The 27,009-nt window shown below is 47.8% G+C and overlaps 1 protein-coding gene across 21 annotated transcripts in view; it reads left to right on the plus strand.

Annotated features, from left to right (window-relative positions):
- ptprk (protein tyrosine phosphatase receptor type K) overlaps window positions 1-27,009 on the plus strand; it is a 98,548-nt gene that overhangs the window by 3,517 nt on the left and 68,022 nt on the right. For 20 of the 21 annotated variants that reach the window (XM_030344849.1, XM_030344851.1, XM_030344859.1 and 17 more), the window contains exon 2: window positions 306-329. The exons of the other annotated variant lie outside the window; for it this stretch is intronic. In XM_030344849.1, the coding sequence (XP_030200709.1) occupies window positions 306-329 (24 nt within the window). The remainder of the gene's footprint in view (window positions 1-305; window positions 330-27,009) is intronic. 21 annotated transcript variants of the gene reach the window in all.

Genomic DNA, 27,009 nt, shown 5'->3' on the forward strand with positions numbered 1-27,009 from the left:
AGAACCAATGATTTAGAAAGGGACACTGAAAGACCTTCTGTGTTGCAGAAGGATGTTGTTTGGAAAAATGAAACACTTTGATTTCATTAATATGCATGCATTATAGTTTGGTTTCCTAAAAAAAAAATGCAAACAAGCCCCAGGCAAACTTTCTCTGTTGATGAGTAATGTGACTTCCAAAAGCCATTCATCTTCTAAATATACAGTGGCATTTGATTGTGTGTTTGTGTGTTTCTCTCTCCCTGAGTGGACACGACAAAATCTAACACTCTTTTGTTGTTCCCCGCTGCCTCCACTTGATCCAGCTCACATGGGCCGCGCTGAGAAGGGTGAGTTCTGATGGCCGGCCAAGAGCTGAGCTTCATCTCCTGCCATCCTCCTCTAGTATCCGTCTCATCGTCCCTCGCCCGTTTTCATTTGTCCTTCGTGGTGTCGTCGTCATCTTGTGTTGTTTTTAACACCGGCCCGTCTTAACATTGTATTTGTAGCCATCGTACCATCCTTGGGACTTGTGTGAATTTACTAAACCATCTCCACTCATGTAGTCACTCTAATCCAACTAAAATATCTGTTGATGGAAGATGTCCTCACGCTGTATCTCTTTTGGGACTTCCGACTTCAAGCAACGGGGAACTATCTGGAGACTCAAATCTAACTTTGGGACTCTATTGTGTTGTGTTCAAGTTGTCTGACTTTATCTCCTCCCTGTCCCTCCCTCTGTCTGTGTGGATAGTCAGCTGTCATTGTTGGTTTGAAGTCTCCACAGGTGTTGTTTGTTCAGTTGTTTCTGGTCTTTTATTAAAGGGGACTCGGGGAGTAACTTTGTTCCGGCGCCAACTGAACACAAGTACATTGTTTAGTCTCTTCTCTAGCATTATTTATCGTGTACAAAGCCATAATCGCATTTGTCTAGCGCACACAGTACATTTTCATCTCTGGTTCTTTTAACGCACACACACACACTCACTCACTCACTCACTCACTCACTCACTCACTCACTCACTCTCACACACACCACACACACACACACACACACACACACACACACACACACACACACACACACACACACACACACACACACACACACCAAATCATCATGACACCGGGTGACAGAATGATAGTGGCTGCTGCTGCAAAATGGCTGATAAATGGTCTGAAAGTAACATACCCTGAGCTCATGACCACAACCAGTTTACTGTTAGTTGAAAGAAAGTTTATGTTTCTGATGCAACCAACTTCATTGTAGTCCCATGTTTTAGAACCAGTATGAGGATATTATTTAAGCCTTAAGCTGTGGGTCAGGTATTGGGAAGGCCTTTCATTGTATTATTTGTATCATCAAGCTAATCCCATTTTTTCTTCAGACATCAGCACCAAAAAGCAATTTCTTGTAAACCCACAGTGTTTTCTCGATAGTTTGACTGTTTAGAAAATATCAATCTTGTGCTGTGACGCAGATTACAAAGTGCTGTTGTGAAAACAGAGATGCGATTTGTTTTCTTTACATCATTCTATTTAATGAAAGAAACATCTGAGGTGAAGAAACAAGGCATTCTTTAAATTGTTGAATATCGGTTTGATTGAGACAGCTCCTTTAATCAGAGATTCATAGAACAAACATATCCAAGCAGGAAGCCAGCCTGCAACGTTCCATAAACAAGCGTGCATTTGCTTCTCTCAAGGCCGATGCTTTGCTGTTACAATGAGCCAACGTGACAGGCTGTGTGTGTGTGTGTGTGTGTGTGTGTGTGTGTGTGTGTGTGTGTGTGTGTGTGTGTGGTGTGTGGTGTGTTGTGTGTGTGTGCGTGTGCGCGCGCGCGCGCGCGCGCACACACACCATGTCCCTCTTATTGTGAACAAACAATAAGAGGGACATGGACCTCCAGTATCTCAAGACTTCAGGTAGCCTGGGTAGCATTTTGACTTAGCCAGAGGGTGTTTGTGTTAGGTGGTTTCTATTAGTCCAGTTATGGAGACATCTGTCATAGATTACCCCCCCCCTCTACATACACACACACATGCACACTCACCCAGTGCCTTATAGCCATAGGCAGTGTGGGGCCGAGGATAGCACAGCAGCGTTGCAGCCCTGATCTCCTGGCACTAGACTGGCGTTAGGAAGCGCAGGTCATCCATTCAGGGTGACAGCCGTACAGCCACTAAGCCTGATAAGCGGAATCCAAGAAAGGATTAACAAACATAGGCTTATTCGAAGAGTATGTTCCTGTGGTTTATTTTTCGTTTTCGAGAAATAACCATGCAAAGGGTAAGTTAGTGTACTAATTGGAGTAGGATTTGATCCATCCCTATTTTGTAAGCTATTATCCACACCACACAACGTAGCACTGTCTGCTTAATGTGGTGTTGTGCTCTCGCCCTATAGATGACCTTTAAACCACTGATCCCCCTTTTCGCAGTTATTTTTCTCGCTTTCTCGTCTTAACCCACCTTCTCTCCTTTTTTAAGCTGATTTCAGTTGAGAGGAAAAGGCCATCTAAAGCTATCAGTGTGTGTTGGAGCTTAAAGACAGATGACCAGTCCATTAAGATTATCATCTTGCCCATCCCTATAAAGCATCTTTACATCACCACTGTCCATCTCCCACAGAGATTTAAATCGTGGCAAATGTACGCAATAGAGTTGAAATGGAAATTTGAAATGACTTTATGCAAAGTCCTGCCAGCCCTCTAGTTTATCTTGAGCGGCCGTCTGCCTCCCCCGTCTGTCATAGGTGTCTGTGGACACAAGGTCGGTCAGTCTGACAGCACACACACACACACACACGCACACGCACGCGCACACACAAACCCTCTGATAGGCTGGCAGCCAGCATGTGTGCTCAGACTCATTTTGTACATCTGTTTTCATGCTGGCTTTTTCCGTCACAGAATAAATTTCCTCAGCATTTGCACACGTAATGTTGGATGTTTTTCTAGTGCATCACATCTAATGGTCCAGCATGAATGCCAAGTCAATATACCCTTAATGTACATTTAAGTATTTTTAACTGTGCCTTGCCAAGTTCTCAGTCCTTAATATTTCCTTAATAGCTCTCTACAAACATAATAATGGATGACCTTGAAATGTGGCCATGGAGCCAATATTTTTTTTTTTGTGCTCAATAATTAGTGTTTAATGTATGCCATCCTTAGTCCCCCCCCCTCCCCCACCAGGGTAGGAGTCTGAACCTGTAGAAGATGTTGTGTCCTTGTTTAGGCCACCCAGTGTTTGGAGCCACTGTATTTATGGATTTTGGCCCGTTTGAAACAGAGCTCTGTTATAATTCACACCTCCCCTGGGACAAGCCTCTCTTTTGTCCAAAATGTTGACGCTTTGTGTAAGTTTTCCAAACAAGATTCAAGAAGATGCGACGTCACTTCATGCTTGGTCTGTGCAAGTTTGAAAACAACATTGATCCAAGCCCAGTGACGTAACCACAAACACACATCTTAAGAAAGTCACGTTAACCTTGAAGCCTTCACTTTCTAATTCTGCGGTTTAATGGTTAACCACACGCACAACACCAAACCACACACACACACACCCTGCTCTGTTCATATTAATCAGCCCCCTCTTAGGTCTGGCCCGACTCTGGGATGATTCAGACTGTAAAGGCCATCTCTCCCTGGTCCGTTAACTGTGATCTGATAGCCCCCACCCCCCCCCCCCTCCGACCCTCACCCACCCACCTCCCCTCCCCTCCCTCCACCACCCATCCATCCACTTCTAAGCTTCTTTAGACTCCTCCCCCCCCACCCCCTCCCCATCCTATGAATTTATGACCTCCTACTCTAAACACAGCAACACAACTGTTTATCAAAGGCCCCACCCCCTCCTGTCCTGTCAGCAGCCTACTTTCTCAGCCCCTCTACTGTTAACCGGCCCCCTCTTGAACTCTCCCTTCACCCTACCTCCCCACCTCAATCCCCCCAGAATCTAGAAGTTATTCACACACTAATGGTGACCATCAGGGTGCTCAAGTGCTGTGAGCATGACGCTACACGATACACTGAAGCCTTTTGCTATGCACTTTGAGAACTCAAAGCGCTTCACAATTAGTGCCTGTGATGGGCTCCCCCTCCAACCCTCCATCCCCCAAGTATTCAAACATGTCCCAGCATATGCACACGGCAGCGTTGGTTTAGGCCAGTGCTCTCGACTATCAGCTCCTAAAGAGCGTGATGTGCTTGGCTCAAGGGACACCTCAATACTTTCCCACACAGGGCTATCAGTGTCCAAGCTCTGCTCCCCAGGGCTGAGGAAAAAATACCCAGCAGATTAATTTTCAAGTTTGGGTTTGAACAAAAAAGATGATAACAAAGGCCCGCGGCCACGTCAGTGTTACTCCATATCAGGTCACTTCAAACAAATGGATGTGCCTTGGCCCCCTGAACTTCCTTTTGCTCCCAGACTAGACCGTCTCTGGCCATTGTCCTGCCGGACCCCTCCCCCCTCAGAACCTCTGGACCCCAGGGGTTAGGCCACAGCCTACATCAGAGTGATGGCTGGGCAATGTAACTGGACACCGAGTGGGTATCTGTGGTCGCTTTGACAATAATGATAACGATAATCAGGTTGATTTGAGGCGCGCTATAGGGGCCTGCCTGGCGGCCTCATCCTCCCCCTCTCCCTTCTTCACACTCTTCTCTGCTCCCTCCGTCTCTCCTCACACCGAGGTCTGAAGTCTGTCCTTTTTGCTTTCTCTGTGACTTCCTCTCGCTCGTTGGAATTCTGTGTTCGTTCCATTTTCCTTTTGTCTCTTTGCTTGTGTGCTGAACTCGGCAATGTGCAACAGAGATTCTCTTGCGTGCACACACGCGCACACACACAACACACACACACGTAGACAGAGCTCCCTTTCTGTCTGTGTATAAAGTTCCTTGCTCGAGAAACTGTCTCCCTGAGTTAACTTAGTGATACCCGTTAACTGTCTACAATGTTTTATTTATTAGCCCCAAAGGTAAATAAAAGTGTGTGTGTTTGTGAGAGAGAGAGAGAGCTTGTCTTGTCGGGCTAACAGTTAACAGATACAGCGGTACCTCCACATGACACCGACTGTCTCTTATGTTCAACTTCTCTTATGCCACACACACACACAACACAACACACACAACACACACACACACACACACACCCACACACACACACACACACACCAACACACACCACACACACACACACACACACACTGGACCTGAGATAAGACACGGGCCGATTCTGTCTCAAAGAATTATTGGCTCTGGAGAAATTGCGCTCGACGAAGTCCAGTCCAATACAGGTTTCCTTCTCGACATTATGATTCATTGATTAAAGAGTCACTCCGCCGTCCGGCGGTTCTATACTGGCCCAGACTTGTTGTCTTTGCTAAAAACTGCGTGTAGAATACTCTTTATTCCTCATGGTGATCTTTACTATTGCGTAATCCCGCAAAGGAATGTAGGCACTGCTGCTCTCATTTGTGTAGTATATGCCTCGAAATTGTACCTACAACAACCGCGGCCATAACGCCTGTGGTATTTCAGCGCGGTGCTGCCTGATGTTTAGATGATAGAAGGCAGGGCGAATGGTTTGCTTTCGCTCTCCGTTCAGGGAACGGGCTAGGAGATTGTTTGGCCACGTGCCTGCTTGCTGTTCACAAGGTGGGTACACACGTTTCCAAAAGTCTCTAAGATCTCAGTCTCAGTCCATGTAAGTCGAGTCTAAACCCTTGAGTCCACCATAATCTTTCTATCTCTTTGCCGACGTGAGTATGACCATAGCTCGCCGATAAACAGAAGTGCCGGGCTCGGCACTTTATATGAGAAACAACGCATACATTTGTTTAGCCGTATGGAAGATGTGTTGATTTGGACACATCACAGAAACACTTGTTAACAAAATGGTCAGATTGTAATGTTCTGGTCCTGCAGCCCTTTAAAAAATAGTACTTTGATGTGTGGTGGTTGTCGCTGTGAACATGTGTGTGTTTTGAGAGCTCCCTCGCTGTAACCTACAAATAAGTTGCCCTGGAGCAAGGCAGATAAAGCTCCACCACAGCGGTGGGCCTGCCTTCTTGTTCGACGTAGTCGGTGGGATGCAGCTGGCCGTCTGCCAGGCAGAATGTCTGTGGTGGTGTAACTCTTGTGTCGAACACGGCATAGCTGGAAGGTGCTTGGGTGCTCAGCCAAAGCATTCCCTGGGTAAATAAGGAATTAAGATCGAAACCGTGAACTATAACTCTGTCTCTCCCTCTGTCTCTGTTGGTCTGTGTCTTTCTCTCTCTGTGTCTGTCTCTATGTGTGTCTGTCTCTCTGTCTCTGTTTCTCTCCGTCTCTCTCACTCGGGTGCTTCTCTCTCCAGTTCCCTCCCTCTATCACACATTCCCTGCCCCGAAGCACTCGCATACCTTTTGATTAGGGGGGAGGACCTTTACCGCAGCTCTGGGGGGATGGTGTCCTGTGTGTTGACCAAGAAGATACTGAGTCAAAATGAGTTACTCAGGATTCAGATCTGAGTGTTTTTTGTGAGCTGTGGACACCTTGCCAAGGAAAATTGAGAGAGAGCAAACCAGCAACATGTGGTTTAGGTTAGCCACAGTTCCCCCCGCTCTGGCCTCACACACCATTTCAACTTAACGTGTGTGTGTGTGGTGTGTGTGTGTGGTGTGTGTGTGTGTGTGTGTGTGTGTGTGTGTGTGTGTGTGTGGTGTGTGTGTGTGTGTGTGTGTGTGTGTGTGTCCTGCCTGCCTGCGTGTTCCACATCACACCTTACTTGTAATTGCTAGTTAAAATATGTGTAGAGAAATAAAAAAGTAGTTGTAGTACCTTAGTGTGTGTGTGCGCGCACAAACTGCACATGTTCTGGGTCATGTGCGTGTGTGTATGTGTGTGAGAGCCTGGAGCGGAGTCAAGTGCTGTGAACAGTGAATCAAGGTTAGTGGTCCTGAGAGAGAGAGAGAGAGAGAGAGAGAGAGAGAGAGAGAGAGAGAAAGAAACGTAAAGCAAAGGGCGTGCAAGAGGCAGTCTGTATCACAGAGCAATTTGAGAGAGAGAGAGAAAGGGGGAGAGATCAGAGAGACATAGAAAGAGACAAGACGGATGAAGTGAGGACAAAGCGCGTCTCCCTGTCGGAGCTGCCAATAAAACGCTTATAAAAACCATTATTGCTGTTATCCGTGGTAGGCAGGGCGCCTCAATACGGATTTGATTAATTATGCTAATGCCAGGGATTTGACAAATGCAGTATTTCTTTTTTTTACGTCACCTTGGATACCCTAGGGCCGTACACCCATCCGCATAGTTCTGAAACATCTCCCCCCCCCCCCTCCCAAGTCCTCTTACTTTTTGAGCTGTCTGCAGCTCTGACTAGGCCCTTTGGCCGGCCGGTGAAAGGTCTGAAACAGAAAGACGGAGGGAGGGAGGGCCCACTGAGCGTAACGGTTCCCTCAGACAACGTCGATGTTGTGGAGTCTGGCCCTCCCACACCCAACTAGGGTGATCCCTGCGGCTCACTCCTTACAAAGCCAGGAGCTAGCAGAGGAGAAGAACGGGGGACCTGCGCCGGGGCGGGCCGGGCCGGGTGGGGTGGGTGTGCCTCTGTTTGAAACGTGATAAGCAGCCAATGAAGGAGCAGCATGCCCCGCCGCACCGTGAGCGTATCCAGCTGCACTCTTGTCATTCCTTATCCCCCCCTGCCCTCCCTCTCCCATACGCGCCGATATCACCAGCAGAGCCACAGAGATAAGACCGAGGTCCCATAGTGAGAAACGGTGCTCGGGGAGTAGTGACATGACACAAAGGAATCGCAGGGGGAGGCCGCGCGGGGCCACAGGGTGAAGGCTGAAACACTGGCTGGTCACGTCTACTCGTATCGCATTTGTATCTCTTGTTTTAAGCGTTGCTTCATTTGATATTCATAAGCAGTCGTTTGCCTACCTCAGGGCCACCTCGAAGCCATGCTATGTGCCGATAGGAAGACTCCCCCCCCCACTACCCCGGTCTCCCGAGCCCACCTCTAAACACCACGACACAACAAAGGTCTGAAACCCCGGGGCTAACTGAGAAAGACCAGAATGCAATACACCATCTGGGGACGGAGGGAGAGCTGAAGGGGGGTGTGTGTGTGTTGTGTGTGTGTGGTGGTGTGTGTGTGAATATCGGATCCTGATTGGCACTCCGTTCTCCACCCCCCAGATGAAATCGGTTTTAGTTTGTGTTTCTGAGCCAGTCCGTTTTATGTAACAGGTTGTTTGGCTGTGGCTGGGCGCTGGAGAGGATGTGACCAATTAGCACTTGGGCTACATCTGTATAAGGCCCTGTCACCAATTCTGATAACGGTCCACATTCTGCAGAATACCCTGAGATATGAAACGTATAATGTATATTGTGTACAGAGCGCCATCCAAGTGAGTTAAAGCAATTCGATTTTCACAAGATACAAATTGGCTTTTCCTTACACACACGTTTGTTGTTCCAACCCCCACACTCTCATTTCAAACCAAACAAGTCCGACTAGCCCATCGCCAGAGATGTGTTCTCTGTCATAACAGAGAATTAATAAGTGTACAACACACACAGGCACACACACAGGCACACAGGCACACACACACAGTCCTTCCTGTTCTATATTTCTTTCTCTGTATTCTGTCTCATTACAACCGATCACTCAATGCTTACTGACCCATACTAGTGACACCTCATTACTGACCACACACGCAAAACACACACACACACACACAGTCGCGCACAGACACACACACACACACAGTCGCGCACAGACACACACACACACGAACATGCAGAGACGTGTTCAGCCAGGATACTTGCATCAGTGTTTAATGTGTTGTGGATGGATGTGAAGGCTCACTAGCCTTGTGTAGCATGTGTGTGTGTGTGTGTGTGACCTTGGTTTGAACACAATTTATGTCGCTCCAATGACAAAGATAAGCAGGAGCAGAGGCGTCAGCCCTCTTAAAAGCTTTATTTTTTCAAAAACGTGATTTAAACAAAACAGTCTGTCAGCCTCCCACCATTTTGCAAAGCGATTTTAGAATCTTGTAATTTGGTTTAAAAGAAAGACCAACTTTTGTGTGTCTGTGTGTGTATGTATGTGTGTGTGTGTGTCTTCTAGGCCACCACACAGCTGGTAACTAACACATTTGGTTCTGTGATGTGTGTTGGATCATATATAGGTGCCACTCATTGGGGAGTGTGTGTGTTTGTACTTGTGTTTGCGCATCTTTCAGAAAAGGATGGCACTGTGTTTTTTGACAGGTAATTTGTGTGGGCGGTTGTATGCAAAAGCACTGACCACAGGCCTGACAGGCAGTTCTTAATTAGTTGCCTCAGCTACTAATGATGCGTCATGACAGTCACCGTGGTGATGACAGAATCTCTACCTTGGAGCCCAGAGGCATGCTGGGATGGAAGCAGCCAGTGGCGTCGCTAGGCTGTTTCATTCGGGGCTAAATCCCCAGATATTATTTAATTAGCCCCGAATCTTATTTTCTTAAAAAAGAAAAAAAGAAAAAACTTTTTTTTTTTGTTTGCTTTACGCTAGAAACAAACATGGGGATTCCAGGGACGTCTCAAAGTAGTCTAGTCCTTCTAGATAGTCCTTCTGGCAAGAGAAATAACGATTAAAACCTCAAGTGAATTAACCTATCCTATTTCCAGTCATATGAATATGTAAGGTCTGTCTCACTTGTATTCATTTTACTCTGAAATAACTTGAATGGAACTTTAGATGTCCGGCGATAAGCAGCACTATTTAAAGCTATTTAACGCTATAATAAACAGAGTATTTTGTATATTTATGTAAAGCATTATGAAAAAATTGGCATGTGCAATAAAGCATACAAAAAAATTGGCCGCCCGCTAAGCACGCATTTTCGCAAAACTTTACGCAAAACTTTTTTCACAGGCGATAAAAAAAATATCGCCAATCTATTTTCAAACACTTCCTTCTTCGGACCCATCACGTGACTGAACTAACCAATCAGAAGCTAGAATTTAGGGTGCACATCACACTAGGCCATCTGGCCGTGGCCTTTTTCACACCTAACCGTGCTCAAATTCTGCCAGTGTGAGTGCGGCCAGTCTGGCCGGCCAGGCCAGGCCAATTTGACCAATGGGAGAGGTGTGCTGCTACGGTCCGGGCCGCTACGGTACAGATGCTAATGAGCCGACACGCGCACACGCACGGCTACGCAACCTGAGCTGGATGACGTATAGTCCATGCGACGACCATGGACATAATAACGGCGACGAGGCTTCTTTCCCATTAAACGGTAAACATATATCCAAATAAGCAACAGACTCAGCAGAGTGCGAACTTAGTTCTCTTTGTTGTTGTCCATTTTTGTTAAAACTCTGACTGGCGGCAGACTTTATTATGGTCCATGCATCGGACGCTTGGTGATGACGTGTTACTTACGACGTGATGACGTATGTACAAGAGCCTACCGTGGCCAGGCCACAGTTGCGACGGCCAACGGCCATGGCCAGATGGCCCACTGTGAGTGCAGGCCAGAGATCAATGGGGCCATTTGAGCACAGTTAGGTGTGAAAACGGCCAACGGCCACGGCCAGATGGCCTAGTGTGAGTGCACCCTTAGACCTTAAGTAAACGTGAGGGAATCTGAGAGGCAGATTCAACAGAATATCCTGACTGTGTTAAATATGTAAACATGTAAATATGTAATAATTGTGTAACATAAATATGTAAATGATTAACTGACTAAAAATGTTAAGTACATTTCTAGCAAATGAAATTTATTCTACAACTTTCAAATATTTAACTTCTAAACCTTACATTATTATGGATTATTACACGGCTCTTCTCAATGCTGTAGACTGCTCAATTCACTTGCATGGGCCTTCCCAACGTTCAGCTGTCAATTATTTTTGTTTATGCTCCGTTCACTTGCATGGGCACTTCACAACTTCCGGCGGTGAATTATATCTGATAAATCACCATTGCCCAGTATAATTGACCGCTGTCAAGGTAAACAAACAGATTTTTTGCCGTTTGCCATTTTAATCTAGATTATCTAGATTAAAATGGCAAATTAATCTAGATTAAAAAAAAAAATCTATGCCCACTAATATGTATATATATCTATCTAAAGTGTACTTTAATTATTTTATTTTTTTCCCTTTTAATTGGTTAGTTTTTTATGTGTTTTGGGGTCTCAGTTTGGGTGTGTGTGCGGACAGAGCTTTTTTTTTGTGTTTGGAAGCATGACATGTTGGCTCCTCCATACATACTTTGACAGCACACAAATCCTATTACAGAAAAGGCAGTGGAAGAAAGTAGCATCTTGTAACGTGTGTGTGTGTGTGTGTGTGTGTGTGTGAATCTGTGTGTGTATTTCCCAACCGACATTGTTTAAGTACCCCAGTAAATAGAATGATTGCATTCATTATGCATTCAGTGATTGCCCTAAATGACGAGCAATGCGGCAAGAGGAATGGGCAGAAAAAAAGACTGTGTGTGTGTGTGTGTGTGTGTGTGTGTGTGTGTGTGTGTGTGTGTGTGTGTGTGTGTGTGTGTGTGTGTGTGTGTGTGTGTGTGTGTGTGTGTGTGTGTGTGTGTGTGTGTGTGTGTGTGTGTGCCACTAGACAACTAAGAGATTAATCTAAATTGGCCATCGCTCAAACTCTCACCTGTAGCGCTCTCCCTGTTTTTCGGTCCCCTCTCCCTCTCACACAAACAGACCCAAGAGGGTTGCACCGTGTCGACTAGGTCGGGTGGCCCGGGTCAAGAGGCCCCGCGTATCTCTGGAGTACAGTTGAGTGGGCGAGCCCTCTCCGAGGTGAGGCTTCTGAATGAAAACCAGGAGAACCATTCCCTGCAAGGACTCACGAGCAGTGATAAGGCGGCACCATCCCTTTGTACAGGGGGTCGGATTCACCACGGCAACATACCTTTTGATCCTGCAGAGAATGACTGTGGCGTAAGATTGCGTGCACATCCATAAATCAATCATCATAAACATATGCTCCCTATTAGAAGCCCGTTGAGCTGCCTAATGATACTCCTTAACGACCAGGGCTTTGCAGAGAGCCACACTGGCATTGCTCTGTGGCCGTGTGGGGTCTAGGTGTAGGGCACACACGGCCGAGACGCATGCAAGCAGAACATGATGCTAGTGTGTTGAGATGGGGGGGGGGGGGGGGGGAGGGTGGGGTAGTGTGTGTGTGTGTGTGTATGTGTGTGTGTCCATCTGGCGTGACCCCCTGTCCGACTCCTGTAGCACTAATGCGCATATGGCCACACGCGTGCACATGCCGACAGACATACAAGCGCACGCATTAACCACACACACACTCTGACCGTCTCATATGGGGACTGAACAGCTTAAGCCCCCCACTCCCCCAGCCAACCCCCTCCAACCCTTGAGGCACTTCCAGGTGTCCAGCACAGCCCAGCCCTCTTGCCTCCTCCTCTCATCTCCTCCTCTCCTCTCCTCTTTAATAACTACGTATGAGAGGATGGTACAGAAGTGTGTGCTAGCTGATGGCCTTGATGGCATGTCCGCTGGAGAGGAAATTGGAGACAAGGAAGCAACCGGAAATTTCAGTTGCAAGGAATCTACCGTAAATGGGAGATGGTGAAGAAGGAGCCATTAAGGGAACCAAAGGACCTGAAAAAGATGGCATGGAGTGGAAGGAAACAAAGCAAGTGAGGAAGAGGAAAAAAACGAAGAGGAGAGAAGAGGGAAAAAAATTGAAACCGCAGAGTTTTTGCACAGCAATGCAGTTTTGGTTTCTATGAAGCCAGGAGCTCTGAATACCGCTTATTAAGCAGGTGTGTGTGTGTGTGTGTGTGTGTGTGTGTGTGTGTGTGTGTGTGTGTGTGTGTGTGTGTGTGTGTGTGTGTGTGTGTGTGTGTGTGTGTGTGTGTGTGTGCGCGCGCCTGAGACAGGGTGATATATTGAAACACACCTCTGTGGAGCAGCTGCAATGATGAGGCAGAGAGTGGGGAGTAAGAGGTGTCGTCCACCTTTCACGCACAGATGCACGCACACACACACACCCTGTCTTTGCGCTCTATCAGGGAGTGGGCCATGGTGTGTGTGTGTGTGTGTGTGGGGGGGATGTAGGGTCCAGGAGATGAATTTGTTGTGACCACTCTGCTGGACTCAGCTGTTTACCACAACTTCTATTTTTCTCGCTTCACTTTTTTCCCCCCCAACCTTTTTTTTTTTGTTTCTCTTCTGTTCTCCTTCCCGTCACTTTGTTTGAATGCAACAAAAAAAAAAGTGTCTGTGGATGAAGACAAAAAGGGGGGATGAAAGTTTAAAAGGGTAAAAAAAAAAAGAAGAGAATAGGAGTGCCAATATCAGAGAGGGGCAGAGGCAAGCAGATGGATAGAGAGAAATGGAGTGGAGCAGTGTGTGAAAAGAGAGGCTGAACAGATGAATCAGATTTATCTATAATGAAATCAGCTCGGGTCTGTATGGAGGATTCGACTCTATTCAGCGCTTTCTGCCGCTCTAAGTCTGTTATAGATAGACATAGCAATTTAATATTCTAAAGATCAGGAGATATTCGTCCGTAACGCGCGAACACACACACACACACACACACACACACACACACACACACACACACACACACACACACACACACACACACACACACACACACACACACACACACACACACACACACACACACACACACACACACAGTGTTCAGTGTGCTAACGAGCGGGCATTGCTAGCATCTCTGCACCCACTGTCCCCCTTCATGTTCCATTAAACCGAGTTCTCTTCATCAATACTTTCAGTTGAAGATCTTCCAAGCCACACATTCCTTTTCGGTCGTATTTCTGGTCATATTTTGCAAACTCTCTGGGATTGTGTGTGCAAAATGTTGCTTTCTAAACGGGTAGGACTCCTCTTCACAAAGCCTTTGAATTAGCCATTTCTTGGTCCACCCACGGCATGACATTGACTTGCAACATGTGATGAACATATTCCTGTTTGATCATGAAAATCCATCTCCATGTCCAAAAAGCCTCATATCAAACGAGGACAGTGACGACGAGGCACATAAAAATGCACAGAATGGCGGAGTAGGTATGTGCCGTCTGGTTAAGCGAGAGACACGATTGATCTGCAGGACGGGCTGTGCCAGACCAGGAGCATGATGCTTGGTCTAATGTGATTTTGGACAAAAATGAATCTGCCAGTCGCTAGACAGAACATAACTACACTGGGCTTGTTAGGAACCCGTGGTATGGAACCAATTTCCTAAACCGTTTTCTCTCCATCACGCCTCTCCTTCTTCTAGAGCTATATTGAAGACTTTCTGCATCACTGTCCCCTGTGATCCATGTGTGTGTGAAGATGCGTCTGCTCTGGGTTAGCACACAAAGGAGACGGTTGCATTTCATTGTTTGTTTGTTCGCGTATCCCTACAAGACTGCTGTGGCAAAATGCCTTCCTTGTTTGTGCGCTTTCGGAGCGTGTGTATGTGTGTGTGTCTCACGCAAAATGCGCTCGTGTGCATGTGGGCATGCTTTCCGTCTCTTTACCTTTCAAGTCAGTCCAGCCATGAAGCAAGTCACTCCATGCCCTTGGCCAAGGAAACACACACACACACACACACGCGCGCGCGCGCGTACGTACACACACTTGTACACACACTTGTACACACACTTGTACACACACTTGTACACACACAAAGATCAGAGGAGATAGTGATGCATAGAGACACCCACAGTCACAGACATGGGCACGTTGCCGATGGCCGTATATTTAGTCCCAGGAAGCATTTGCTCTTTCTTCAAGTTTTTTTTTGTTGGAGTAGATTTCACACTGCCCCTAGCTACACACACACACACACACACACACACACACATGCACACTCACACGCACACCTCTCTAGTTGAGTGTTAGTTGACTTGTTATTTTTGGACTTGCATTCATAGACATGCACACGCAGACACACGATTACGCTGTCTTCCTGTACCCTACTATTTGTTGATACTGTGAAACTCTGTCCTCATAGTCATAACTCAAGAATTGATGTTCAGTTACTCGGTAATTGTGTATTTTGCTTGCCAACTCTATTTGTCTTCTCTGTGGCCTTCTCTTTCCCTTTCTCTCTCTGTCAATCTCACTTTTCTACTGCTCTCTCCCCTCCTCTCTTAGTCCTCTCTCCTCCCTTCCCCGCTAGCCTGCGGGACACACTCAGCGAGCGGAGGACAGTTAAAGGAGATGATCCCTGGTGTGCTCTCTCTCCCTCTCTCCCTCTCTCTCTCTGTCTCTCCCTCCCTCTCCCTCCCCCCCTCTCTCTGCACCACAAAGCCACTTGTCCACTTTGATTACTTACATTAAAGTGAGCAAGAAAGACGGAACTACAGTGTGTGTGTGTGTGTGTGTGTGTGTGTGTGTGTGTGTGTGTGTGTGTGTGTGTGTGTGTGTGTGTGTCCCGTACTGCGACACAAGTTAGCAACCCCAACAGAGGACTGATTGTGGTGGCCTTGTTGTGTAACAACCAATGGGAAACAACGTAGCGGCGTTGGCTGGCCAAGCCCACAGTCAGCGACGGCCCTGGGAGTCGACGAGAGGGACGGGAATTCAGAATTGATGGAGGACAAGTGAGGGGAAGACGAGAGCGGGAGGGGATGGATGGCTGGAGGAATAGAGGGAGGGACGCTGGATGGAGGGAGTGAATGGACACCATGGCTAGTATGCACTTGTTTTCTATGATCAGGGTTTCTAAATGTTCCCAGTACACACACACACACACACACACACACACACACACACACACACACACACACACACACACACACACACACACACACACACACACACACACACACACACACACACTGTTAATTACTTGGCACACACTGTGGACGATGTGCCTCTGGTGGCGTGTTTGTGTGTTATTTAAAACTACGAGTGTTAGTCTGTGTGTCTGTTGCTTTTGGTCAGCGAGAAAAAGGTAATAAAGAATGGAATGGTTAAGAAAACCGTCTGTTTTGATTAAATATATCATCATTTGTCATATTTCGTACAGAATGTCTTTTATTCTCTGAAAGAGCACGTACACACATTGGACGGGAATACGACGATGAGCGATTAACGCTATAGCCGAGCTGTAACACGGGAAATTATTTTGGTTCCCCCCCCCATTTAAGGGCTCCCCAAGAATCACCATCTCAAGTATTATTTGAATTCGACGGCTTTGTTGGCAACGTTTGCCCCGAAGCTCCAACTTGAACCTCTAAGCTCAATGTTCTTCTCAGTGTTTTTCCACAAAGCTCCCATGATGCTCTGCCCTACAGACCCTGCTCTTTGCACGTGTATTTGGAATAATAATTGAAAAAATAACAACAATGCCTTTAAAGGAGCCCCATTTGCCATGGGAATGTCCGACGACTAGCTGAGGGTTTAGGCTTTTTGCAGCTTATAGTGTCCTTTTCACCATGTTGGTGTTGATCATCCACACTACATATGGTCCCACATCACTAGTGGGTTGAGTGTGTGGCTACGCTTCACTGATCCTTCCCCCAAGTTCCAACCTCCCCCACTCATCCTGCTGTGAATGGCCGCAACGTTGACATTGAAGTGTGTGTGTGTGTGTGTGTGTGTGTGTGTGTGTTTCCGTGTGGCCCATTCTCAGCAAGTAAAACAGTCTGAGGCCCTAAAGCAATAGGCCAAAGCTACACACATACACGCGCACACGCACACACACACAACATGGACATTTTGGGATCATCAGCGCAGTGAGGCCAAAGTCCTTGAATCTTGTGAAGCATTGTTCCCCTCTCCATGGCGGTCATTAGAGATGCACCGATTGCAAAATTCTTGGCCGATACCGATTTCCGGTTTTTAAGGAGGTCTGACCTGCCAAAACCGGTTTTTCCGATACCGATTTTCTAAGAAATAATTATAATCATATAATATGTTGATAGGTTTTCAATGTAGTGAGTCCCCGGGACCCACAGGTGGCGAGTTGGGTGGGTCCCTGAGAAATTCAATGGGTCCCGACTCCCCAGTTTAAAAAATGTGTTTCTTTTTTATTATTATTCTATTTCTTAAATGAAATTAATAGTGTTAAACTCAATACATGAAATTGTCATCTGAAAAGCGCAGCCATTTGTATGTGGTGAGCCACTGCTTCAGAAAAGTTCGCTTTTTTTGGGAGGAACATGTAGAAGGTTGAGGCAATTCTTCTGCAGTGGGCTCATCAGGCTCAGTAGAGGGGGAGGCAGAAGTAGGTACAGGCAATGTTGAGGTACTCTCTCTAGGCTGATCAGAGTCAGGGAGGAGTGCAGAGGTAGTGGGGACAGAAAATGCAGCTGCAATAGTTTGCTGACCTGCAATAGGTTTCATCTTCTTCTTTGGTGGTATTTTTGCGTTCTCTCTTCTCTGCCTGTTTCTCGAGAAAAACGGGATCTCGTTGGAAGCGCGATGTATGCGCAGGCGCCGTTTGGGCATAACAATATGTAGGCTGCCGTTCAATGTAGTTTTCATCACCACCACCGGATTATGTTTCATTTATTTCATTACAGCACGTCCCCTAAACGTTACAACATAATCGACACGAATGAGCACAGCATCGAGCAGTGGAAACGTGGGTTTATTTACTATGAAGTTTGTATTTTTAATTGTTGAAATGAAATCAGCGGTGACGAGCTAGTTGTTTTGGTAGCGGCTAAATTAGCATGTCGCGATACTTTGAACAGGGGATCACGTCTGCGCCGAGTAGATGCGCAGAGGGTTGAAACAGTGCTTGTCTGGTCTGCTCACAAGAAGGTTTCTTTGGCCAGTTACTGTGATTAAACACGAGTTGTTTAATGTTCACAATGTATCGTTTTTCATGGGGAAAATTAGATGCGTCCCCGGGACGCATGGATAGTGAGTTTAGTGCGTCCTTTCAGATTTGAATGCGTCAGGGACGCAGGACGCGTACCTAGCAACATGATCCCCCACGGCTTATTTTTGACTTGCAAGCATTACAAACAGCGTGTTTTGGGTCGTCCTGGCACACAGTGAAATAAGTCCAAATCAGCGACATGTTTTTCTTCCCGCGCTCTGGGCGCCTTGAGCTGCTACGCACCGCGCATGCGGGTGAGTTTGATCGGCCGAAAACCGGAAATTACGACAGTGACCGGCAGGTCACCGATTGTGGCCGATTGGATACAAAACCGGCTTTTTTAATCGGCGGCCGGTTGATCGGTGCATCTCTAGCGGTCATCTACCTTCACCCTCCTCTGCCATGGTGCTTTGTCTCTAGCCATCACAAATGTGTTCACAAGATGCACCCATTTGAGAATCGGAGGTGGTTCTGCAATTGCCCTGAGATTGCATCTCTATTGTGTATGCTGTTCAATAACTAATCCACAGAAGGTAGCATAACGGGTATAGTTTGACTTGAATCGTGGTGTGAATTGTGTCATTTCCTTTTGGCGAAATTCCAGCATGCGCTCCAGCCACACGGCATTCTTTACACAACGTAGCAGACTGCTAGTCTTGCCAGGAGAGATTTTCTTTTTAATTTGCTATGCAAAAATTGTATTACTCACCGCCGCCGCTTTGAGTTTAAACCAGTCTGAATATAAATGTTTACCAACAGCGTTTGAAGACAGGGCTGCGCCGGCGTACCGTATCTGAACGTTGGTTACTTCAGGTTTGTGAGTGAAGCCGTACAACGCATGCATGGGAGGACGCGCTGAGGGCAGTCTGATGGACACTGTGTTTGGTGGTCCTCGTGTACTTTAGAATAGCCTTCATACGTTTGAAGAAGTTCAACCGGGGCGGTGACTCTCACAACATGTCGCTGTTGGGGTCTGCAGGAGTTTGTGCAGTGCGGACTGGTTTTTAGGCATAATCCTCGACTTATCAAACACTTGTGTTACAGCTAGGCTGTGTCTCGCTTACCCCGGACTGGTGCAACCGGATACAGAACACGACGTTGAAATGAGAAAGGCCTTTCTTGAGGGAAGGGCTCGGGTTACTGGGCGACACACAGTTGGGTCACATTTGTAGGGTGACCTCTGTGTGGCATGTTCCTTCTCAACATTTGTGTGTGTGTGTTTTGTTGAACCCTAGGGGATTTGACTGTACCTAGTCTTTTCTTTCCAACCATTAAGCCATAGACCTGCCCATATTTGTCTACTGGCCTCAATAAGCTGAAGAACAGGCAGCAGATGAACTGAAAAGAATACAGGAGAGAGGGAGGGGCCACATTTAACAATTGTGTGTGTGTGTGTGTGTGTGTGTGTGTGTGTGTGTGTGTGTGTGTGTGTGTGTGTGTGTGTGTGTGTGTGTGTGTGTGTGTGTGTGTGTGTGTGTGTGTGTGTGTGTGTAACCTAAAGGCCTTAGGCTGTGTTCTCTTGCCTGAATGCGAGTCAGGAACCAGTTCAACATATTTTGTGCTTGGAGCTTTGTCATTTGTCATAAGCGCTCAGACACACACACACACACACACACACACACACACACACACACACACACACACACACACACACACACACACACACACACACACACACACACACACACACACAGAGAGCTATAAGAAGACCCCTCTTCAGGTAATGGTCCTGCCCCCTCCCCTGAGCCACGCCTGAGCTCTGAGCCATGGAAACACACTCTTCAGTTATACGAGGCTGTCCTACCGGACCACCGCTAGCATATTGATTCACTTTAGATATATATATTCTAAATTCTTGATGCCATTTATTACCTTGATTTAGTTCTTCACGTAGTTTCATGTCAGCAGCACCCTTCAACATCTTTACAAGTGTGTGTGTGTGTGTGCTCTCCCTGCTGTAAAGTGCAATAACAGCTGTCCTCAGGCAAGTAACAGCGATCATAAAGAGGCAACTACTCCCAAAACTCATTTTACACACACACACACACACACACACACACACACACACACACACACACACACACACACACACACACACACACACACACACACACACACACACACACACACACACACACACACACACATCCCATGGGTGGTGGGGGGATGGAGGTCTGTACTTCATTTCCTCCGCTTCTCTCTCTCCCCCTCTCTTTCTGTTCTCTCCTTTTTCTCTGCCCCTAAGTGACGCTTGACCACATTTTACAGCTGAAGGTGACACCACACATGTACGCACACGCAAGACTCGTCTATGCATCATGCACACAAAGACACAGTCTATGACCCGGAGGCAGACGGGTATAAATATTGTGTGTGTGTGTGTGTGCGTGTGCGTGTGCGTGTGTGTGTGTGTGTGAGAGAGATACTTTTCACCATAATGCCCTACTGTACGTACACTCCCCCAAACCACGGCTGCACCCTCCTTCAGGACAATAAACACGGTCATTAAAAACTTTTTGGTTCGACAGAACTGTGTCACCGCACTGATAAAAGGCCTGTCTGTGTGTTTGTTTGTCTCCTTTATGCAAATCCTCCTTTTGTCACACGTTCCATTTTGATCGCTTTATAGTTATCCGCCTGAAATCCTTCTTTTCAGTGTGTGTGTGTGTGTGTGTGTGTGTGTGTGTGTGTGTGTGTGTGTGTGTGTGTGTGTGTGTGTGTGTGTGTGTGTGTGTGTGTGTGTGTGTGTGTGTGTGTGTGTGTGTGTGTGTGTGTGTGCATATTTATGCGTGTTATTCTTGGATCTTTTTCCCTCCTCATTTCAAGTCAAGTTTGGCTGGTTTTAGTTCGTTATTCGTTTTATGATATTACAAAATATGATATTAAATGTCTCTCGGCCTCTGTCTCTCTCTCTCTCTGTGTCTCTCTCTCGGTCTCTCTCTCTCTCTCTCTCTCTCTCTCTCTCTGTCTCTGTCTGGTTGACGGACTCATTCCCCCGAGCCCGTCGCTCTTCCCCGGTCCCCACCCCCCCCCCCCCCAGGTCCTGTCTCCCCCGGTCCTGTCTCTCCCCTGGTCCTGTCTCACACCCGGTCCGTCTGTCCCGTCCCCCCCCGTCCCCCCAGTCCTCTCTCTCTATCATGGTCCGGTCTCTCCCCCCCCCCCCCCCCCCCCCCAGTCCTCTCTCTCTATCATGGTCCGGTCTCTCCCCCCCCCCCCCCCCCCGGGGCCTCTCTCTATCATGGTCCGGTCTCTCTCCCCCCCCCCCCCCCCCACCCCAGTCATCTCTCTCTATCACGGCCCGGTCTCTCCCGGTATATTATTGCTGTTTCAGGGTCTTCATTGTGTGTCGCTGTGGACGTTTTTTTCTCCTTCTCATCCGTAGCACGGGTTGAACAACAGAAATGCTACTGCTGCATAAACAGGCAGCGGCAGAGACCCTAAAGCCCCCCCACCCGCAGGCCGCTCGGTAAATCAGTTCACTCGGGTCAGGACAAAAAAATATAAAAACTCTTGGACAGACAATTGGCAGCAGTCGGCCAGGCAGTTCAACGCGGCTGCAGTGCTGAGTCGCTAAGCTATCCGCTACAGAATTAACCTGCGCATGGTGCTCCACTTCAGTTTTTACCTTCCTTTGCTGAACTTGCAAAGAGTTGCCCTTCATCCATCCTCCTCCCCCCCCCCCCCCCCCCCCCCCCCCACCACCGCCGTCTTCCCTTGTTACGTTTTTTCTTTGCGGTTCTGTTCTCGTCACAACTTCATCCCTCGCCTCCTATTTATTTTTTATTCTAAGATGGCCCACTCTTCTCCTTTTCCACCATCTGGCGTGTGTGTGCGTGTGTGTGTGTGTGTGTGTGTGTGTGTGTGTGTGTGTGTGTGTGTGTGTGTGTGTGTGTGTGTGTGTGTGTGTGTGTGTGTGTGTGTGTGTGTGTGTGTGTGTGTGTTCATATGTGTGTGCACACAGTGTTTGTTTGTTCGGCCCTTATCTCGTCCACACCAGACCTGGTTTCTCTGTTCAAAGCCCCAGCTGTGTCCCGATTGGCTAAGAGGTGCGCAGCTCCCCTAGGCTCGTTCCGGATTGGCCTGTTCAAAAAAGCCCCTTTACAATGGCTGAAGCGTTATTCAGTTGTAGTCCCCCTGGTAATTTCCCCTTCATCGAATCACAGGAGGAACGGACCGTACATCTTGGTCTCAAGGTGTAACAGATGCCTGCCAACTTGGTGTCCTCTGTGTGTGTGTGTGTGTGTGTGTGTGTGTGTGTGTGTGTGTGTGTGTGTGTGTGTGTGTGTGTGTGTGTGTGTGTGTGTGTGTGTGTGCACATGTGTGTGTATGTGTGTGTGTGTCTCTGGGCCCTCCCAATTCCTCAAAGCCTAAGAACACAAACCACTCCCAGACATTTAGCCTTGGTACCTGTGCGTGTAAGCTGATCCCTGCTGCAGCCACTTCCTGTGTTTCCTACACTCAACACGGTGACTCAAAGTGTACTTAGTTGCTCGGCAGGTCGAGAGAGCAATCACTCTGCTCACTTATTATAGTTTACAAATGATGGTATCACAGTTACAGACCAAGTGATTTCAACAGAAAGAAGAGTGGACCATTGACACGTAAGGAAAACAATAATTACAAACAGACGGCCAGACTCAAATGGTTGAAAACCCATGCCTGATGGATGAACAACAGAAAGTCACTTTATTTTTCATCTTTTCCTTGAGAGCCCGGGACCAGGGCTGGGAGCCGTGCGAGGCCTCATGTTCCTGGATCAGTTTCACGCTTCAACCCGCGGAGGCACCCGTCCCATGAGCCTCCACGCCGTTTAGCCGCGGCAGTGAAAATCGTGTGCTGTAGCAACCACGGGACAGTAGACACGCCCTGGCTGTTTCTGTCAAACTGCCCGTTTCAAAAGATTTGTAGAGAATCATTAACATCTCCCGTACCTTATTTCCCCTCACCGTTGTCCCCTGACTCCAGCTACACCCACCTCTTAATCATTGTTATGAGCTACGATGTGCTTTGAGCTTATTCAGGTTAAGTGTCTGCGTACAGCCCGTCAGTGGCTTGGGCACTTTTTGTAGGTCAAGTGTGTGCGCGTGTGTGTGTGTGTGTGTGCGTGCGTGTGCGTGTGTGTGTTTACATGTGCGTGGGCTGATTATAGAGAAGCGACGCCACCCGTTGAGACTTGTTTGTCTCTAGATCTCCTTCTCTTGACAGAACTTTGTTTCTCAACCCCTGGCTAATACACAGTTACACAACTGTGTGTCGGGAACCGGGAGGGGGGGGGGGGGGGGGGGAAACCAACAACTCCCTGCCCCAGCCCCCCCTCCCGGACTCATCAAAATGACACATCTACATGGAATCTCCCAAATGGGTTCTTTGGGTTTACAGTGTGTGTGGGGGGGGGGGTGTAGCCATTGTACCCTTAACCCTCATGTCTCCTAGCAATTCCTCTGGCGGTAGACGTTGTATAGTACGTCTCTTTTTCGCCGTTCCACACAAACCAGAGTGAGGGATATGACGGGGAGGGAGGGCGCGGTAATAAAGCGGGGTGTGTGCTTTCATTGCCGGCAAAACGGTCTGCGGCGAGCGCAGATTCGCCGGGGGAAGCGGAGCGCGTCTGGTCCCAATCAAACCGGAGCCATAAAGAAGAAGACAATTTGTTAAATTCGCGAAGGACTCTGGCTGAGGCGGACCTAGAGGGGAGCGGGGAGGGAGGGAGGAAGGGAGGGAGAGAGAGAGGGAGGGAGAGAGGGGGGAGGGAGAGAGAGAGAGGGGGGAGGGAGAGAGAGAGAGAGGGGGGAGGGAGAGAGAGAGAGAGAGGCCTGGTAAACGGAAGGATAGATGGGTGGAATGCGAGGTAAACTGGGCAAGATGAGAGAGAAAAACAGCCAACGGCCGGAGGGGGGTGGAGGGGGGTCACGGTTTCCCTGAGAAACAGACGAAATTTGACTCCTTCAGCGGGGGAGTGGAGTCACTAGCAGGCTGGGAGGCGAGGTGGGGGGGGGGGGGGGGGGGTGCTGTAGTGGAGTGATGTTGTCGATAGAGAATGCTTAAGAGGACCCACACCACGTCCCCCTCCATATCATTTTTTTCCTTTCAGTGTACATATTCTTCATCTCTCTCATCACTTCCCTCTCTCGCCCCCCCACTCTCCCCCTAGCTCTCCTTTAAACCTCCAGTGTGCGTCGCTCTCTCATCCTGTCCTGTTTTTACAATAAGGCATCCCGCACCATCATCTGACACCACCCCCCCCTCCCCACACTCTCCCTCTCCTTTAGTCATCTCTCTATCTCCTCTCTCTCTGTGTGCTATCTCTCCCCTCCTGAGTCCGTCCTCCTCGGCTCGCCTTATCTGGCAGCACAGCCAGCCGGCCCCTCTGAAGTCGTTTTAAATGTCAGCATTTGAATAGTAACGGAGATGATCGACGGGGAGATGGGCGGATAGCGCGTGCGAGTGCGTGCGTGTGTGTGTGTGTGTGTGTGTGTGTGTGTGTGTGTGTGTGTGTGTGTGTGTGTGTGTGTGTGTGTGTGTGTGTGTGTGTGTGTGTGTGTGTGTGTGTGTGTGTGTGTGTGTGTAGTGTCCACGGCGGTCTGTGACCCCCAGCAAGCTGCTAAATCGGGCCAACGCAAAAGGTTCGGGGGGGGGGGGAGGCTGGAGAGGTACAGGGAGAAACTTTTATTTCTCTATTTTTTCTTCAAGCAGAGTCAGACTTGGCGGACCGCGGCGACGATAGATTTTCTCATGTAGGTGAGGAAGCCATTAGGATCAAGGGGTTAAGTTGGTTCTCAACAGGACGCCATGTTGTCGGCAAGTCTGGGGACACCATGAGGAATTTAGCACTATGGGGACACACGCACACGCACGCACGCGCACACACACACACACACACACACACTCGCACACTCGCACACACACATTTTTGTGAGTCACTGAAGAAAACATCTTGATACATGTACGTTGAATTCTGCGTCCCCATTAAAGATTTATTCATGCCCACAGCGTAGGTTGAGGTACAGTTGGGGATCGGATACGTGGCTTTGTTTTTTTTTCACCGTGCTGCATTGAATCTTCTCCTTCCTATACAGTGAATAATATTATTTTGATCCGTGTCTGGTCCGAACTGTTATGTCAAGGGAAGAGCTCCCATTGGCTGAAGCCTTTGAGCCTATTGGAAGGCGTAAGTCCGTAACACTAGGCTTTCACCTTGGTGACAGCAGTGAAACAGCAGCACCTGTGGAGGTCTAAATAAATAATAATGCACCATAAGGAATTAGATGAGATATGTGGTCAAATGCTATAACCCAGAGTAGGGCTTTGACTTTTGCCCAAGAATCATATTCGAAGTTTGTTTGTTTATTAATATTTGAATATATTCAAATATTTATTAATCATATTTTGACCATTAAATGCCTTCGGTAAGACCTGGATTGAGCTTTGCAGGGTTTGTTTACCGGCGTGGCTATGGTTACCGGTCTTGCGTGTTCCAACGGCTTATTAGGTTTCTAATAAATCGCTGTCTAATCAATACTTCATTCACTGCCTCTTCCGTGGTCATTACAATATTATGAATAGACTGCGTCGGGTTCTCCGACATTTCTCCCTCTTGGCCTGCCCTTAACAGGTTCGAATATTAAGGGCTGCCTAATATTCGTTCGAATATTGATTTATTTTTTGATATTCGAAAAACGAAGTTCGGAGTCAAAGCTCTAACCCAGAAGAACCCCGCTAGTCCCCACACAGTCAGTAGAAGACCCAGCGCTCAAAGTGTTTGAATGGGGAACTGGAGATGGGTAGAAAGGGGTCAAGGGGAGGAGAAGACTGCCACAGAAGGAGTACGAGAGAGATTTGGTTTTTTCACTGTTACCGTCATTGAAAACCACTGAATCAGCTCAACCTGCGCGTACACACGAGAAAGCCACAGATTCAATTACAGCATTGTGAGATGAAGGAGAAATTCTTCTGCCTTCAGCACTTCCAATTAAACCGCTACTATGAGAATGTGCTACATATATAAGTGTGTGTGTGTGTGCGTGTCTTCACGGGTGAGGTGTGTCTTCATGGGGCTTTGATGCTGTTACGCTACATTGCAAGTGCCACTGAGGCATGGCATGTGTGTTTGTGAATCCGGAGTCTGAGGGTATAGGGATGGCGGCCGGGACGGGGCCATGTATGTGTTTGTGCGTGCATGCGTGTCTGTTTTTCCCTCTGTGTGCCTTCATGGTACCGTGTGTGTGTGTGTTTGTGTGTGTGTGTGTTGCGGACCCTCTGATGTCAACTTGTATAATTTCAGGCTAATTTCACCTATTCTCTGGAAGTGTGTTTTGGAGAGGGGGTGATGGGGAATGTGGAGAGGAAAAATGATGCGACATAACTTTATGAGTGCCCTTCATGCCGCTAACATCTGGACACACACACACACACACACACACACACACACACACACACACACACACACACACACACACACACACACACACACACACACACACACACACACACACACACACACACACACACAGCCATGGTACGATGAGTGCAGACACACAACAATGGCGGCCACTCCAAAACGGGAGTGTCCCCTCTGCAGCAGTGACACTTTTAGCATTTGAAAAGTCAGAGTGACGGCCCGGGGAAATGGATGCCCTGACAAGAGCCACTCATCTCCTACTCTCCGCCTCCCCACTTCTCTCCGCTTCCCTACTCTGGCTTCCCCTTTTCACTTCGGTCCACGGTCCGAGGATTTCTCTGGCGTTTGGAGACCAGAGCACAAACGACCAAAAGCCTTGATTTGATCTTGCAGCCAGAGAAAAATGGCCCGCGCTTTGGTGTAGAAAGCAGGTCAGCCAGTACAGTAAGCTGCTGGACTTAGCCCAAAATTTGCAATGATTTTGAAGGGAGAATGTGATTAAGAGCTCTTGAAAATTGGATTTTAATGAAGCAAATGCAATCATTGTCCTTGAAAAGGATTTTCTTTTTACGGGCGCAAACGTGTCACCTCGTCCCTGCTCTGTCTCAGACCGCCTGCTGCCCTCGCCCTCCTGTCTCAGTGGTTAATGGCGGCAGTGCCACCAGCCTAAATAGTTATTGATCCTCATTAAATGGATTATTAACGCATGGCGGGCCAGAGTAAAAGGGAAAGAGAGATGGAGGGACGAAATAAAAACAAAAGCGAGTGGAGGAGGGTGAGGAGAGA

Source organism: Gadus morhua, chromosome 21 (genome assembly GCF_902167405.1).
Source record: "Gadus morhua chromosome 21, gadMor3.0, whole genome shotgun sequence".
Classification (NCBI taxonomy): Eukaryota; Metazoa; Chordata; class Actinopteri; order Gadiformes; family Gadidae; genus Gadus; species Gadus morhua.